The 15384-nt window shown below is 43.5% G+C and overlaps 1 protein-coding gene across 1 annotated transcript in view; it reads left to right on the forward strand.

The window, feature by feature from the left end:
• The window catches only part of herc4 (HECT and RLD domain containing E3 ubiquitin protein ligase 4), a 267220-nt gene that overhangs the window by 136577 nt on the left and 115259 nt on the right, over positions 1 to 15384 (forward strand). The window contains exons 13-16 of the mRNA XM_070876338.1: positions 900 to 1089; positions 1178 to 1350; positions 1501 to 1620; positions 9376 to 9474. Of these exons, the coding sequence (XP_070732439.1) occupies positions 900 to 1089; positions 1178 to 1350; positions 1501 to 1620; positions 9376 to 9474 (582 nt within the window). The remainder of the gene's footprint in view (positions 1 to 899; positions 1090 to 1177; positions 1351 to 1500; positions 1621 to 9375; positions 9475 to 15384) is intronic.

Below are 15384 nucleotides of genomic sequence, written 5' to 3' on the forward strand. Positions count from 1 at the left end.
TATTAAAATTTGCTTTTTTATTTTTCCTACCAAAGTGGATGACCTCACATTTTCCCACATTATACTCCATCTGCCAAATTTTTGGCCATTCACTTAGCCTATCTTATATTCCTTTGCAGCTTATTTGCGTCCTCCTCACAACTTGCTTTCCCACCTACCTTTATATCATCAGAAAATTTGGCTACATTACACTCAGTCCGTTCATCCAAGTCATTAATATAGATTGTAAATAGTTGAGGCCCCAGCACTGATCCCTGTCGCACCCCACTAGTTACTGTTTGAGAACTTGAAAATGACCCATTTATCCCGACTCTGTTTTCTGTTAGTTAACTAATCCTCTATCCATGCTAATGTATTACCCCCAACCCCGTGAGCTCTTATCTTGTGCAGTAACCTTTTATGTGGCTCCTTATCGAATGCCTTCTGGAAATCTAAATACATGACATCCACTAGTTACCCTTTATCCACCCTGTTTGTTACATCCTCAAAGAAATCTAGCAAATTGATGAGGGATACCTTAAAGGAAAGGCTGTGACTGGAGCTGAGAGATTATCTCGTGATGTGTGGAATATTTAATGGGGCAGTGTCCCTAATAAATTCTTAAAGTAAATAATCTACCATTATAAGAATTGCTGTTCCAGTTAAATGGAGCAAAAGCATTTTGTTAAACAGTAATTGTCTTTTGGTGACAATAAATGTTTCTGGTATCTTTTTCCTCTGTTCAGTTGTACACTTACTCAAACTTTGCAAGAGTTTTCTTGTTGATCTGACTGATTTCTGTGTACTTTAAACTTGAGGAATTAAAGTAAAGATTTAGAATTGGTTCCTTGAGTTCTAATAGTAAGTAGAGATTATTGCTGCTTTTGATTAATAAAAAATATCTCTTGGTTTGTCTGTAGGTGGCAGCTAGTATGGAGAAAAATTTGATCCCAAGACTTTCCAATTCCCCACCTGATATAGAGGCGTTGAGGATCTACATTACTCTTCCAGAGTGCCCTCCCATGAACGATATCAACAACTATGTAACGTTAGCCATTCCATTTGGAATGTCTATTGTGAAGCTTGGAAAAGTGCCACTGAAAGTACTCGGTAAATATATTTTGGAAAATTAGTGTAGTACATATTTTATTTCAATGTATTGCAAAGTCATTTACACATCCTGCATCATTAACCGTAGAAAATTGGTGGGCTGCGCTTGAACCTGCGTTCTTTCAGAAGGTTGTGGAACTTTATAAGGATGTTGTAGTATTTCTTCTGAAACTAACCAAGGTTGGAATGTCTAACTCTGAGCGAAGGACATGGAATAATTTTCTGAAAACTGCCCTGGAGGTATTGGCAATTCTACATAGGGTGAGTCCATAGTAAATTGCATTCACAATTTCTTGGCATTTGATATTGTGATATTTGATTCTGTGTGCACAGTCGTGGTTGCCTAAACTAATTTTAAAATCTGTGTTCTTTGAAATCCTATTTCTGAATCGTTACAATTTGTTAATGCAGGTAAATGAGAAAGCTGGACAGATAATTCAGTATGACAAATTCTATATCCATGAAGTACAAGATCTGATGGACATCAGGAATGATTATGTAAACTGGATTCAACATCAAGTGTACGGAGTTGTAAGTAAAAGTTTCCAATGGCTATATTTAATGAACTCTGAATAATTATACTTCACTGTGCTTTTTCTTGTTTACAGCTTTGATACTTTTCATTCATGGCTTTGCTGGAGGGGTAATTCTGTGATCTTGCACTTCCAGTCAAGAGCCATGCTGTAGGGTGTTCGTTTTACATTCTACCTTGATTCGTAGACCTGGGGAATTACAGGAAAGGACGACACATAATGCAAAGTTTAGGCTTAATCTCACATAGTTTTATTATTCAAAAACCAACTAAAAATTACAGAACAAGATTTTTGAGAGAATTGACAATCACCCATCCAGTTAGTTGCTGTTATCGTCGATTGTAGGCTCATGGTCGTTGGTTCCGTGACTGGTTGTTCCTCTCCGATGTTCCGTCTTTCTCGTCCTGCTTGTCCTTCTGGTCTGCTCTGTTCTGCTCGTTCCGTTGTTTGCTTCCTTCCGTTCCCTTCTTCCTTCTGAGCTGCCTCCAGCTCATACATATATATCCATTTTATGAATAAATGTCCTGCTAGGCTGGGTTTTCCGTTAATGCTTCTGGATCGGTTTTGTTTGTGGTGATCCGTTTGACTGGCTGCGGTGATGGGTCTGGATGTCTACAATTTGCACACAGAGTTGACAGGGCAAAAGATAACTCATTATCTTTAGTGTCCCGTTATCCAAAAATGCATGCCTTGTGGGATTCTTTATTGTCCTAGAAACATAGAAAATAGGTGCAGGAGTAGGCCATTCGGCCCTTCGAGCCTGCACCGCCATTCAATGAGTTCATGGCTGAACATGCAACTTCAGTACCCCATTCCTGCTTTCTCACCATACCCCTTGATTCCCCTAGTAGTAAGGACTTCATCTAACTCCTTTTTGAATATATTTAGTGAATTGGCCTCAACAACTTTCTGTGGTAGAGAATTCCACAGGTTCACCACTCTCTGGGTGAAAAAATTCCTCCTCATCTCCTGGTTTCTTGCAGACTTGTAGTCTTTATAGGGAACTGTTTTTCCCCCTCCGGCCAATGAATCCAGGTTAGATTGTATCAATCCCTTTGTTTGGATGCATAATCAGGTCTAACTCCTGACCGCAGAGATTGTTTTTACTCGATGATTCAACACCTGCCCCAGGCTGGCGCCTTTTTCCCTCCCAGTCAGTCCAAAAAGTTTGTTTTAAACCATTTTTAGTTCATGGCCTCTTCCTATGCCTTTTTGTGAAAGTGTGTAAACCTTCCAATACTCATAGGAAGCACAGGACAGTGATGGGGCTACAAAATCATGGAATTACCCCTTATATTTTCGTGGGACCTGTAGCTAAAAAACCTAATTGAAGGTGTAAAAATGCACAAAACCTACACAATTCAACCTACACTATAAACTTAATATTGCATATTTACAAGCTTCGCAAATGAAAATTGCTTAGTTAAAATCTAATACAGAAACATGAAGCTACTCTTCTAAAGGCTGATTGGATAAAATGTGAAACTGAGGCAAGAGGATCCAGAAAGTTCCAGGTTTGATTCAGTAGCACTTCTATTGGTCTCTGTGCTCTTGGGCTAGTGAGAAGAAACCTTCTCTGTTCTCTCTTCTAACTACTAGCTCGTGCCCTGCCCCTCACTGGAAAGTGTGTATGTAGTTGATGGGTGCTGATGGTATTGAGTACAGCTGTGATGCCCTCTAGTTGAATCACATGACAACACTTGATTGTCCAGGCACCAATGAAAAATGGCTATTTGGGTGAGTTACTGAAGGTTGGTTTCTGCCTGCAGAACTGTCTTCCAGTGATCTATGCCTTCCAGAGAGTTGGAAAAGTGAAAAAAGACAAAATTGGCTTTAAATGTTCACATTCTTTTTTTATATAGGTGGCATGTGGGGAACTTTATTTTATACATGTATTCATAAACACTGAATTATTTGATATTAACAGCTTGCATTTATGTAATGTTGATCCTGTGCAGGAAGATATCTCAGAATACTTCACAATAAGGAGAGCTATCTCTGCTACTTTGAACTTAACTGTTTCCTTTCCTCTGCCTTTGGCACCCTTGTTCCCTCCAAGTCACTCACTATCTCACATCCCTCTCGATACAGTCCCCATCTTTGTTCCTTCAAATCAGAGGGCCATAAACCTTAAGTGTACTTGTGGTTGGGGTGAGATGGATCATGGTGTGCTTAAGTTGTATCTTGACAGCATAGGACAGGCTTGGTGGAGCAGCTGGTCTTTTCCTGCCCGTCAGTTTTGTTTGTTTGTAAGTTTTGTTGTCCATTGCCAGATCTGACTTAAATGTACACTTCAGCCAAAACCATCTACTTAACTCCTTTTCTTCTCTTCTCCCGATAGCATGTGCAAAGAACTTGGGGATTTCTTCATCACCAAGATTGAGACCATCTGCCTCTTCCATTCCCTCCTCTCCTCCCACCATCCGCTCCCAAAGTCAACACAGTTTTCTAGCCCACTCTACCCCTGATCCCAATAGACTCTGCAGTTTCTTCTCGCATCTCCTCTATGATGTTCTCCTTGCTCCATTGTGCAGCTCTGTGAGACTACCTTCGCGTGATTCCATTTGTATCTATCAGCATGTATCCAGTACATCTTCAGCAATAGCTTCTTTTCTTAAGCCTGCACTGTCATCTCTATGATTTTTCCCAAAGGTTGTTTCCTTGGTTGCCTCCTTTTTCTCATCTTTATGCTGTCCCTTGGCGACAGCAGCTTGCAGACACAGGGTCAGTTTCAATGTGTTTGCTGACTACATTCTCCATCATTTCTTTTGATAACATAACAACCTCCATGCTGCCTGTCTAATATCATAGATTAGCCTGGCGTTGTCTAATAGAAATTGCTAACTAGCCACAGATGTTGACACAGCAACACTGTTTTAGCCACATGCATTCATTTTATTAGAACACTCTTTACATACACTAAATATAAATGTACTTCATGTGTATATTTACTTTAACATTTCCACCATGCAGTAACCAAAGATGTAAAGCATTCAAAACGATCAGACAGTGCTCCCACAGTCTGCTGTTTGTCTTACCATTTTACCAACAAATGCTGGAAACGATTGAAGTACACATGCTGACGCCATGCAAATACTGTGCATGATCACATACCCAACGACATCTATTAATAATTTTTTATTTACCATTGAAAATGCAATTAGCCACATCTGGATTCCCAATTAGTCACATATGGCTAGTGGGTAATGTATTGGACAACACTGGATTAACAAGAACTTCAACTTAACGTTGGGAAGACCGAAGCCTTTGTTTTTGGCTCCTGCCGTAAACTCCAATCCTAACCATTGGCCAGAAAATGGGGTGGAATCATTCACTCAAGTTGCACCAGACCACATGAGATTTTGTTCTGCTGTTCATTATTGAGCTGAGCCTCAAACTGCACATCATATCTGGAAGCAATAATTTGCACCTGCTAATATTGCCGGCCTCCATCCCTATCCACCCGCACCTCCCTCCGCCCACCCCACCCCCCCCCCACCCCTTCCCCTTCCCCTGCTGCTGAAGCACTTACTATTATTTTGTCAACTCTGGACTCAATTTATTTCAGTGACCTTTTTACTGGCCTCCTATTCTCCACAAATTTCAACTTGCCCAAAATTTAGCCGCCAGTATCCTATTCTGCACTAAACCCTACTTACCCATCACCTCAATGTAGCTCCCTGTCACCTAATACATCAATATCATCTTCGGATTCCTTTGTCCATGCTTGTTTCTTTAACCACCCTCTTTCTTCACCCCCCACCTTTTTCATTGTCAGTCCACTGATCATAGCCTTTTGTGCATTTTCTGGGCATCGCCCCTTCAATCTTCTTGGTGACAGAACCTTCAGCTGCCTTGGCCCTACTGCTTGGACTGGCTCCCTCCACATCACTTAGCATAACTTTCTATTTCTATTTCCATTTATAAAACACCTTAGGAGGGGTTTTACATTAAATCAAAGTTGTTTGTGATGCGGTAAGTCTAGGAGAATGAAAGAAAGAGCTTGCATTTATATTGCACTTTTTCATCACCTCAGGCCATCTCAAGTGTTTCACAGTCAATAAAGTGCTTTTGAAGTGTAGTCACTGCTTTAAAGTAGGGAAACACAAATTTGCATACACCACGGTCCCACAAACAACGAGTTAAATAACCAGATTTTTGTATTTGGTGGTGTTGAGGGATGAATGTTGACCAGGACACTTCACTACTGTTCTTCAAATAATATGAGATCTTTTACTTCCGCCTGAGTGGGTTAAATTTTCACCAGTTAAATTTTGGGAAGACCGAAGCCATTATCTTTGGTCCCCACCACAAACTGCATTCCCTAATCATTGACTCCATCCCTCTCCCTAGCATTAATCTGAGGGTGAACAAGACTGTTCGCAACCTAAGTGTCACATTTGACCCTGAAATGAGTTTCCAGCCTCATATCCGCGGCATAACAACAAACGCCTTTTTCCACCTCCGTAACATTGCCCGCCTCCATTCCTGCCTCAGCTCTTCTGCTGCTGAAACCCTCATTCATGCCTTTGTTACCTCTAAACTTGACTACTCCAACTCACTCCTGGCTGGCCTCCCACATTCTACACAACTTAAACTTGAGGTCATCCAAAACTCAGCAGCCCGTGTCCTAACTCGCACCAAGTCACGATCATCTGTGCTTTCTGGCCTACATTGGCTCCCGGTAAAACATCGCCTCGATTTCAAAATTCTCATCCTTGTTTACAAATCACTCCATGACCTTGCCCCTCCCTATCTGTAATCTTTTTCAGCCTCACAACCCCACAAGATGTCTGCGCTCCTCAAATTCTGCCCTCTTGAACATCCCTCATTATAACTGCTCAACCATCGGTGGCTGTGCCTTCAGCTGTTTGGGCCCTAAGCTCTGGAACTCCCTCCCTAAACCTCTCTACTTCTTTCCTCCTTTAAGACACCCCTTAAAACCTACCTCTAACCAAGCTTTTGGTTATCTGCCTTAATTTCTTTTGTGGCTCGATGTCAAATTTATCCTGTGCTTACTAAGCCCTCTTTCAGCTACCATTAGTCATGGGTGTGTTCATTTCAATCTTAGATTAATTTTTTTCTGATTAGGGATCTACAATCTTCATATTTTTTAAAATCTGGTGTACACTTGTTCCAGTTTTTCTCTTCCTCTTGCTTAGTTCCTAAGATGATTTTTGTTCGATTTTAGGTTATCTTGTCACATAATGCTCTGCAGGTGCAATTCCTTTGGATTGTTTCTACTATTCATTTTTAATATATTATAAGGAATGATGCTTGTTAAAGTGAAGGATATAAGCATTAGGGAATGAAATACTTTACAGTTTCAGGCTCCCAGTATTAATCTCTTTCTTGTGTGCCACAAAAGAAATTGAGAGCGGCGGTTGAATGTAAAACCAAGAATTGTAGGAAGAATAGCAAACAAAAAACATCACTTGGATAACAAAAGCTATTTGGGATAAATGAAAGGATATTATAAGTCTGGGACAGAGAAAAAAGAACCAACTTGCATTTACATAATGCCTTTTCCATCTTCAGAATGTCCCAAAGAACTTCACAGCCAAAGAATTACTTTTGAAGTATAGTCACTGTTATTATATGGGCAAAGTCCTATAAACAGCAGTGAGATAAGTGACCACATAATTGTTTTTGGTGGTGTTGGTTGAGGGATAATAGTTGGCCAGGACATTGGAAGAACTCCCCTATTTCTCTGAGTGATGGCAGGAGATTTTTTAATGACCACCTGACCAGGTAGGCGGTGCCTCGGTCTAATGTTACATCGAAAGATTGCACCTCGACAATTCATCACTCAGCTTATTTATGTGCTCAAGTCCTAAAGTGGGGATGGAATTTATGATCTTCTGACTTGGGCGAGAGTGCTACTACTGAGTCCAACTGATATTAAGTCAAGATCAGTGTATGGTGAAAAAAAATCACTACAAAAGAACTGTACTTTATAACAGCCTTGCATCTAAAGCACGCATCCACAGCATCACACCTGAAATGATGTTCACAACTCCAGGGCGTCACATACATAACACAAGGTTAACTTAACAGATATCATAGAATCATAGAAAATTACTACACAGAAGGAGGCCATTCGGCCCATTGTGTCTGTGCCGGTCGAAAAAGTTACCCAGCCTAATTCCACCTTGCAGCACTAGGTCCATAGCCCTGTAGGTTACTGCTCTTTAAGTGCGCATCTAAGTACCTTTTAAATGTGATGAGGGTTTCTGCCTCTACCATCCTTGCAGGCAGTGAGTTCCAGACTCCCACCACCCTCTGGGTGAAGAAATGTTTCCTCATCTCCGCTCTAATCCTTCTACCAAATCTATGCCCCCTGGTTATTGACCCCTCTGCTAAGAGAAATAGGTCATTCCTATCCACTCTATCTAGGCTCCTCACAATTTTATACACCTCAATTAAATCTTTTCTCATAGCTAAAGTTTTCCAGTCCTGGCAACATCCTCGTAAATCTCCTCTGCACCCTTTCTAGTGCATTCACATCCTTCCTGTAATGTGACCAGAACTGTATGCAGTACTCAAGCTGTGGCTTAACTAATGTTGCATGCAGTTCTAGCAATTGTTCTTGTATTTTATGTGGTTGCATTTAGTCAATTGGATATTTGATTGGCTCAGACAAACAAATCAAAATTAGCATGGGAATAAGTTTAACCCGCAAAACACTGAATGATCAAATTGCTCTGGTTTTTCCTTCAAATCTACTATTTACAAGCCAGTAAATACAGCCAAACCAACTAATCAGATTGCTTCACAATGTCTTCAGCTACTCTTTTCCTATTCCAGGTGAGTTTTTGCAGCCTAACCAACATAAAAAAGTTTGTAATTCTTTTTAAAAAAAAAAATTACTGAATCTACCAATTTATTAAATGTTAGAAAAGCCTGAAAGAAGATTTTTCAAAACATCAGCCTGATCTTCTGTCTAGATCCTGGGGTTTGAGTTAGAAATTTCACTTGGTCCCTTATGCTGTAGATTTCCAATCCATGTGGACAATTTGTTATCTGTCTCAAGTGACCACATTTTTCTTTAAAGTGGCATTGATGGTGAGATTCCCTTATAATTTATTATTGTCTGCTTAGTGGTAGCATTCCTGGCTCTTGAGTCAGAAGGTTGTGGGCTCAAGTCCCACTCTAGAGACTTGAGCACACAATCTAGGCTGACACTTCAATACAGTACTGAGGGAGTGCTGCATTTTTGGAGGTGCTATCTTTCGGATGAGACATCTGTCCTGTCGGGTGGATGTAAAAGATCCCATGGCACTATTTTGAAGAAGAGCAGGGAATTCTCCCTCGTGCCCTGCCCAATATTTATCGTTCAATTAACATAACTAAAACAGATTATCTGGTCATCATTACATTGCTGTTTGTGGGAGCTTGCTGTATGCAAATTGGCTGCTGTGTTCCCTACATTACAACAATGACTACACTTCAAACAAATATTTCATTGGCTGTAAAGTGCTTTAGAACACCCTGAAGTCATGAAAGATGCTATATAAATGCAAGTTATTACTTGTCATTATTCAAATTTGTAAATATATATGGGCAATTGCTAATTCTTCATTCCTTTCTTGACTATGACTTTCCTGCCTTTCTATCAAAATGCTTTAAGACGTGTGAGCACTTGAGCTATGCTTGACTTGACACTGAATGTGTCAATAGTTACTTTAACATTTAAGATGGGAAATGTCTTCACTCGATGTGATGCGAACTTCATTTTTTAAATTATTTTTAGATGCAGGATATGCCAATTACAATTTGTACTTATCCATTTGTATTTGACGCCCAAGCAAAAACAACACTTTTACAGACAGATGCCATCTTACAAATGCAGGTGAGAACATTTTTGTTGATCTGGCACAGTCCATTAAAAGCTAGGTAACTTGCATAACTGATCAGAAATAAAATGATTAATGCCTTATTTTATATCTTGCTTTTTAATCAAAAGCAAAATACTGTGGGAAATCTTCAATAAAAACTGAAAATGCTGGAAATACTCAGCAGGTCAGGCAGCATCGATGAAGAGAGAAACAGTTAATGTTTCAGGTCAATGACCTTTCACCAGAACTGGCGAATTTCCTATTTAATATTGTGCTATTCCGTTTTTATTAGTCTTGTGTGCCAGGAATGGTTTGTTTTAAATTAAATGGTGGCAAAAAAAAATTATCGAAACTGTTATGTCTTTAGATGCTCTGATAATGACTCCATGAGGCAATGTGTTGTACTTGAACTGTAGTGACCTTAGTCATTTATTGATAACTCCAGAGTGAAGATCATACATGGTGGCCTGCCTTTTATACTGGACCAGGCACACCTGTACAGGTAACCTGCAAGTCTCCCACTGCGGTGCCCTCTGGTGGCACACCTTGTAATAGTACAAGCAGTAACTGTTATGTATGCAACACCTTGTAACCAGCATTCTACTGCCACCAGAGGGCGCATCTGTTGCAGTCCGAAGGGATCCCAGCGTCCCTTGGGAGCACTGCATATAAGCAGGCCTACCATGCTGTGCCAGCAATCTGGAGTCAGAATAAAGAGACTAAGGCCACACTTACTCAAGTCTACAGTATTCAGTCACATTGCTTTATTTGAGACATCATAACTGGCGATGAGTAATAGATAATGAACCATCACGCAAAAATGCAGAGAACTGTTGGTATCCTGGAGAAATTCTCAGAAGATGACGATTGGGAAACCTTCGTAAAGCAACTCAACCAATATTTCGTGGCCATCGAGCTGGAAGGGAATGAGAACGCTGCCAAACGAAGGGTGATCCTCCTCACTGTCTGCAGGGCAACAACCTATGGCCTCATGAAGAATCTTCTTTCTCCACTGAAACCAACAACCAAATCATATGAAGAACTGTGTACGCTGGTCCGGGAGCACCTAAATCCGAAGGAGAGCGTTCTGATGACAAGTTATCGATTTTATACATGTCAACGGTTTGAATGCCAGGAAGTGGCGAGCTATGTCGCCGAACTAAGGCGCCTTGCAGGACATTGCGAATTCGGTTGATTCCTGGTGCAAATGCTAAGAGACATTTTTGTGCTTGGCATTGGCCATGAGGTTATCCTTCGCAAACTATTGACTGTTGAAACACCGAACCTGAGCAAAGCCATAACGATAGCCCAGGCATTTATGTCCACCAGCGATAACACCAAACAAATTTCGCAGCATAAAGATGCATCGGCAAGTACTATACACAAAGTAACGTTATTTTCCGGCAGGGGTACATATGGCAGACCTACACACCTGCAGATGCACGACTCCGAGGTAATTAATACCTTGTTGGCGCTGCGGAAGTGATCATCGAGCCCATCAATGCTGCTTCAAACACTGTGTGTGCAAAGGCTGTGGAACAATGGGACACCTCCAGCGAATGTGCAGACGAGCTGCAAACCCTGCAAACCACCATGTTGCAGAGGAAGACTGATCCATGGTGGATCAAACTGAACTAGAGACTCAAACCGAGGTGACAGGAGTGTATGGGGTACACACTTTCACCACGAAATGTCCACTGATCATGTTAAAAGTTGAACTGAACGGAATTCCAATATCCATGGAATTGGACACGGGTGCGAGTCAGTCTAAGCAAAAAGACCTTAGAGAGGCTGTGGTGCAACAAGGTACAAAGGCGCAAGCTAAGCCCTATTCATACCAAGCTGAGAACTTACACTAAAGAGCTGATCTTTGTAATTGGCAGTGCAGCAGTAAAAGTCTCCTATGATGGAGCGGTGCACGAACTAGCACTATGGATTGAACTAGGAGTTGGCCCCACACTGTTCGGCAGAAACTGGCTGGGAAAAATCCGCTGGAACTGGGACAACATCTGAGCGCTTTTGTCCATCGACGACATCTCATGTGCCCAGGTTTTGAGCAAGTTCCCGTCGTTGTTTGAGCCAGGCATCAGAAATTTCTCTGGGGCGAAGGTGCAGATCCATTTGGTTCCCGGTACACGACCCATCCACCACAATGCGGTGCCATACATGATGCGAGAGAAAGTGGAGATCGAGTTGGACAAGCTGCAACGAGAGGGCATCATTGCGCCGGTTGAGTTCAACAAGTGGGCCAGTCCGATTGTTCCGGTTCTCAAGGGTAATGGCACGGTCAGAATTTGTGGGGACTATAAAGTAACGATTAATCATTTTTCGCTGCAGGACCGGTACCCGCTACCCAAGGCAGACGACCTATTTGTGACGCTGGCAGGAGGGAAGATGTTCACCAAGTTGGACCTGACCTCGGCCTACATGACGCAGGAGCTGGTGGAATCTTCGAAAGGCCTCACCTGCATCAACACGCACAAAGGTCTGTTCATCTACAATAGATGCCCGTTTGGGATTCGATCGGCCGCGGCTATTTTTCAAAGGAACATGGGGAGTCTGCTAAAGTCGGTTCCGCGCACCGTGGTTTTCCAGGACGACATATTGATCATATGTCGGGACACCATCGAACACTTGCAGAACCTGGAAGAGGTTCTAAGTCAGCTAGATCGTGTGGGACTCTGGTTGAAACGCTCGAAGTGTGTTTTCTTGGTGCCAGAGGTCGAGTTCTTAGGGAGAAGAATCACGGCAGACAGCATCAGACCCACCGACGCCAAGCCGGAGGCCATCAAGAACGCGGCGAGACCACAGAACATGACGGAGCTGCGGTCGTTCTTCAATTATATTGGTAATTTCCTACCCGGGTTAAGCACCTTGCTAGAACCTCGACATGTGTTGCTACGCAAGGGAGATGACTGGGTATGGGGGAAATCACAAGAGACTGCTTTTGAGAAAGCCAGAAATCTGTTATGTTCCAACAAACTGTTCTCTATGACCCATGTAAATGCTTGCGATGGGTCATTCGTACGGGGTTGGGTGTGTGTTACGACAAGCAAACGAATCGGGAACATTGCAACCAGTCGTTTATGCGTCCAGGAGTTTGTCCAAGGCAGCATGATTGAAAAAGAAGCTCTGGCATGCATTTACAGGGTGAAAAAAATGCACCTGTATCTGTTTGGGCTTAAGTTCGAGTTAGAAACTGACCACAAGCCGCTCATATCGCTATTCTCAGAGAGCAAAGGTATTAATACCAATGCCTCTGCTCGCATCCAAAGATGGGCGCTCACGCTGGCTGGATATAGCTATGTAATTCGCCACAGGCCAGGCACAGAGAACTGCGCTGATGCTGTCAGTTGGCTACCATTGCCCACCACCGGGGTGGAAATGGCACAGCCTGCAGACTTGCTCTTGATGATGGATGTATTTGAAAACAAAAAGTCACCCGTTATAGCCCGCCAGATCAGGACCTGGACCACCCAGGATCCTTTACTGTCCCTTGTTAAAAAAAAAAACTTGTCCTCCATGGGAGCTGGTCCAGCGTCCCAGCGGAGATGCATAAAGAGATCAAGCCGTTCCAGCGCAAAGACGAAATGTCCATACAGGCAGACTGTTTTTTGTGGGGTAATCGCGTGGTTTTGCCTAAGAAAGAAAGGGAAACGTTCATACGCGACCTACACAGTACCCGCCCAGGCATAGTAATGATGAAAGCCAGATGCCACGTGTGGTGGCCCACCATCGACTCAGATTTAGAGTCTTGCGTGCGCCAATGCAACACTTGCTCTCAACTGAGCAATGCACTCAGGGAGGCACCACTAAGTTTGTGGTCATGGCCCTCCAAACCGTGGTCTAGGATCCACATTGGCTGGCCCATTTCTAGGCAAAATATTTTTGGTTGTTGTGGATGCTTATTCAAAATGGATTGAGTGTGTAATAATGTCTGTAAGCACATCCACTGCCACCATCGAAAGCCTACGAGCCATGTTTGCCACGCACGGCCTGCCTGATGTCCTTGTCAGCGACAATGGGCCATGCTTCACCAGTGCTGAATTCAAGGAATTCATGACCCGCAATGGGATCAAGCATGTCACATCTGCCCTGTTCAAGCCCGCATCTAACGGCCAGGCAGTCCAAACCATCAAGCAAAGCATGAAACGCATGTCGGAAGGCTCCCTGCAGACCCGCCTGTCCCGAGTCCTGCTCAGCTACCGCACAAAGACCCCACTCGTTCACCGGGGTTCCCCCTGCCAAACTGCTCATGAAAAGGGCATTCAAAACTAGGCTCTCTCTAGTCCAGCCTGATCTCCATGATCATGTCGCGGGCAGGCGGCATCAACAAAACATGTACCATGATTGCACAAATTTGTCACGCGATATTGAAGTAAATGACGCTGTATTTGTACTTAACTATGGATATGGTCCCAAATGGCTTGCCGGCACTGTCGTAGCCAAAGAAGGGAGTAGGGTGTTTGAGGTCAAACTTGAAAATGGACTAACTTGCAGAAAGTATTTGGATCAAACCAAACTGCGATTCACAGACAGCCACGAGCAACCTGAAGAGGACACCACCAACTTCGACCCTCCAATACACACACAAGTGGCAACTGACATCACGGTTGACCACGAAGCTGAACTCATCATCCCCAGCAGCCCAGCAAGACCAGCTGCACAGCAGCCCAGCGAAGGCCCAACCAACTCACCTGCACCTATTTGTGCCGAGACGATCAACTCTGGAGTGGAAAGCCCCAGATCGTCTCACCCTATAAATAAGTTTACTATTGACTTTGGGGGCGGGGTGGGGGGGAGTGATGTTTTGTATGCAACACCTTATAACCAGCATTCTCCCTTGGGAGCACTGCATATAAGCAGGCCTCCCATACTGTGACAGCACTTTGGAGTCAGAATAGAGACACTAAGGTCACACTTACTCAAGTCTACAGTACTCAGTCACATTGCTTTATTTGAGACATAAACAGTAACCATGTAGGATACAAGACACCACTCTCTCCCAAGCCTTTAGTGTAAAACGCCTCTGCATTGACTGTACTCTGGGCTTAGCTCTATCTGGTTGACCCTTGGCGGGTCGTTTCTATCTTGGGTGAGTGGTTGGTGTTTCGTTGGCAGTGGAGTGCTGGTGCTTTCTGTTTGTGTGTCCATGACCACTCCATTCTCTTTCCCTTTCCCCTCCGCCCCCCCCCCCCCCCATATCTATTATGCTGGAGGCTCATTACATTCATATACATTCAAGTCCAGAAAAATAATTTGCATTAACATCATTACATTCGTGGTTCAGTTGTGAGGCAAGTACATTCGACTGGTGAGATACATTCTTGATACATACTGGGAATTGGTACGGGTGTCAGCACAGCTGTGTAAGGACAAGTAGTTCCAGCACTGCTGGATGGTGCCCAGATAGTCTGGTAGCGGCGCGGTGCCCAGTGCTGGCAGTGGGAACCCGGTTGGCTCGAGTTGCCTGCTCTCGGGCTTTTGCCCTTGCTCCTAGCCTCGGGCAGGTTCACAGATGCCTGTGACCTCTCTGTCCTTTACTTGGGCCCTGGGTCGCTGCTGTTCCCTGAGGAGCCGTCGTCTAGCAGTCACAGGGAACTGCTGACTCACTTGCCTGGGCGTTGTTTGGTTTGGGATCCTGGCTGGTCCCGGTCCCCTTTGGAAGAACTGTTGCGGGTGACCTTTCGTTCCCGAGTATGACCTTGGTGGTGATGGGGTCTGGGGGCTGCGTCTTGGCACAGTTTGTTCTTTCAGGCTCGTGGAGGTAGGTGCCATCGGGAGCCTGAGAGGTGGAGCCAGTCAGGGACAGGCTCCATTGCCTTCCTGAGTTCGCTTGTTCTGCAACTCGTATGTATTGGCTGCTTGTGGCCACACTCCATGTTGCATAACTCTTGTCCCAGGGACGCAGGCTACTACATTGG

This window comes from Pristiophorus japonicus, chromosome 3 (assembly GCF_044704955.1).
Source record: "Pristiophorus japonicus isolate sPriJap1 chromosome 3, sPriJap1.hap1, whole genome shotgun sequence".
Classification (NCBI taxonomy): Eukaryota; Metazoa; Chordata; class Chondrichthyes; family Pristiophoridae; genus Pristiophorus; species Pristiophorus japonicus.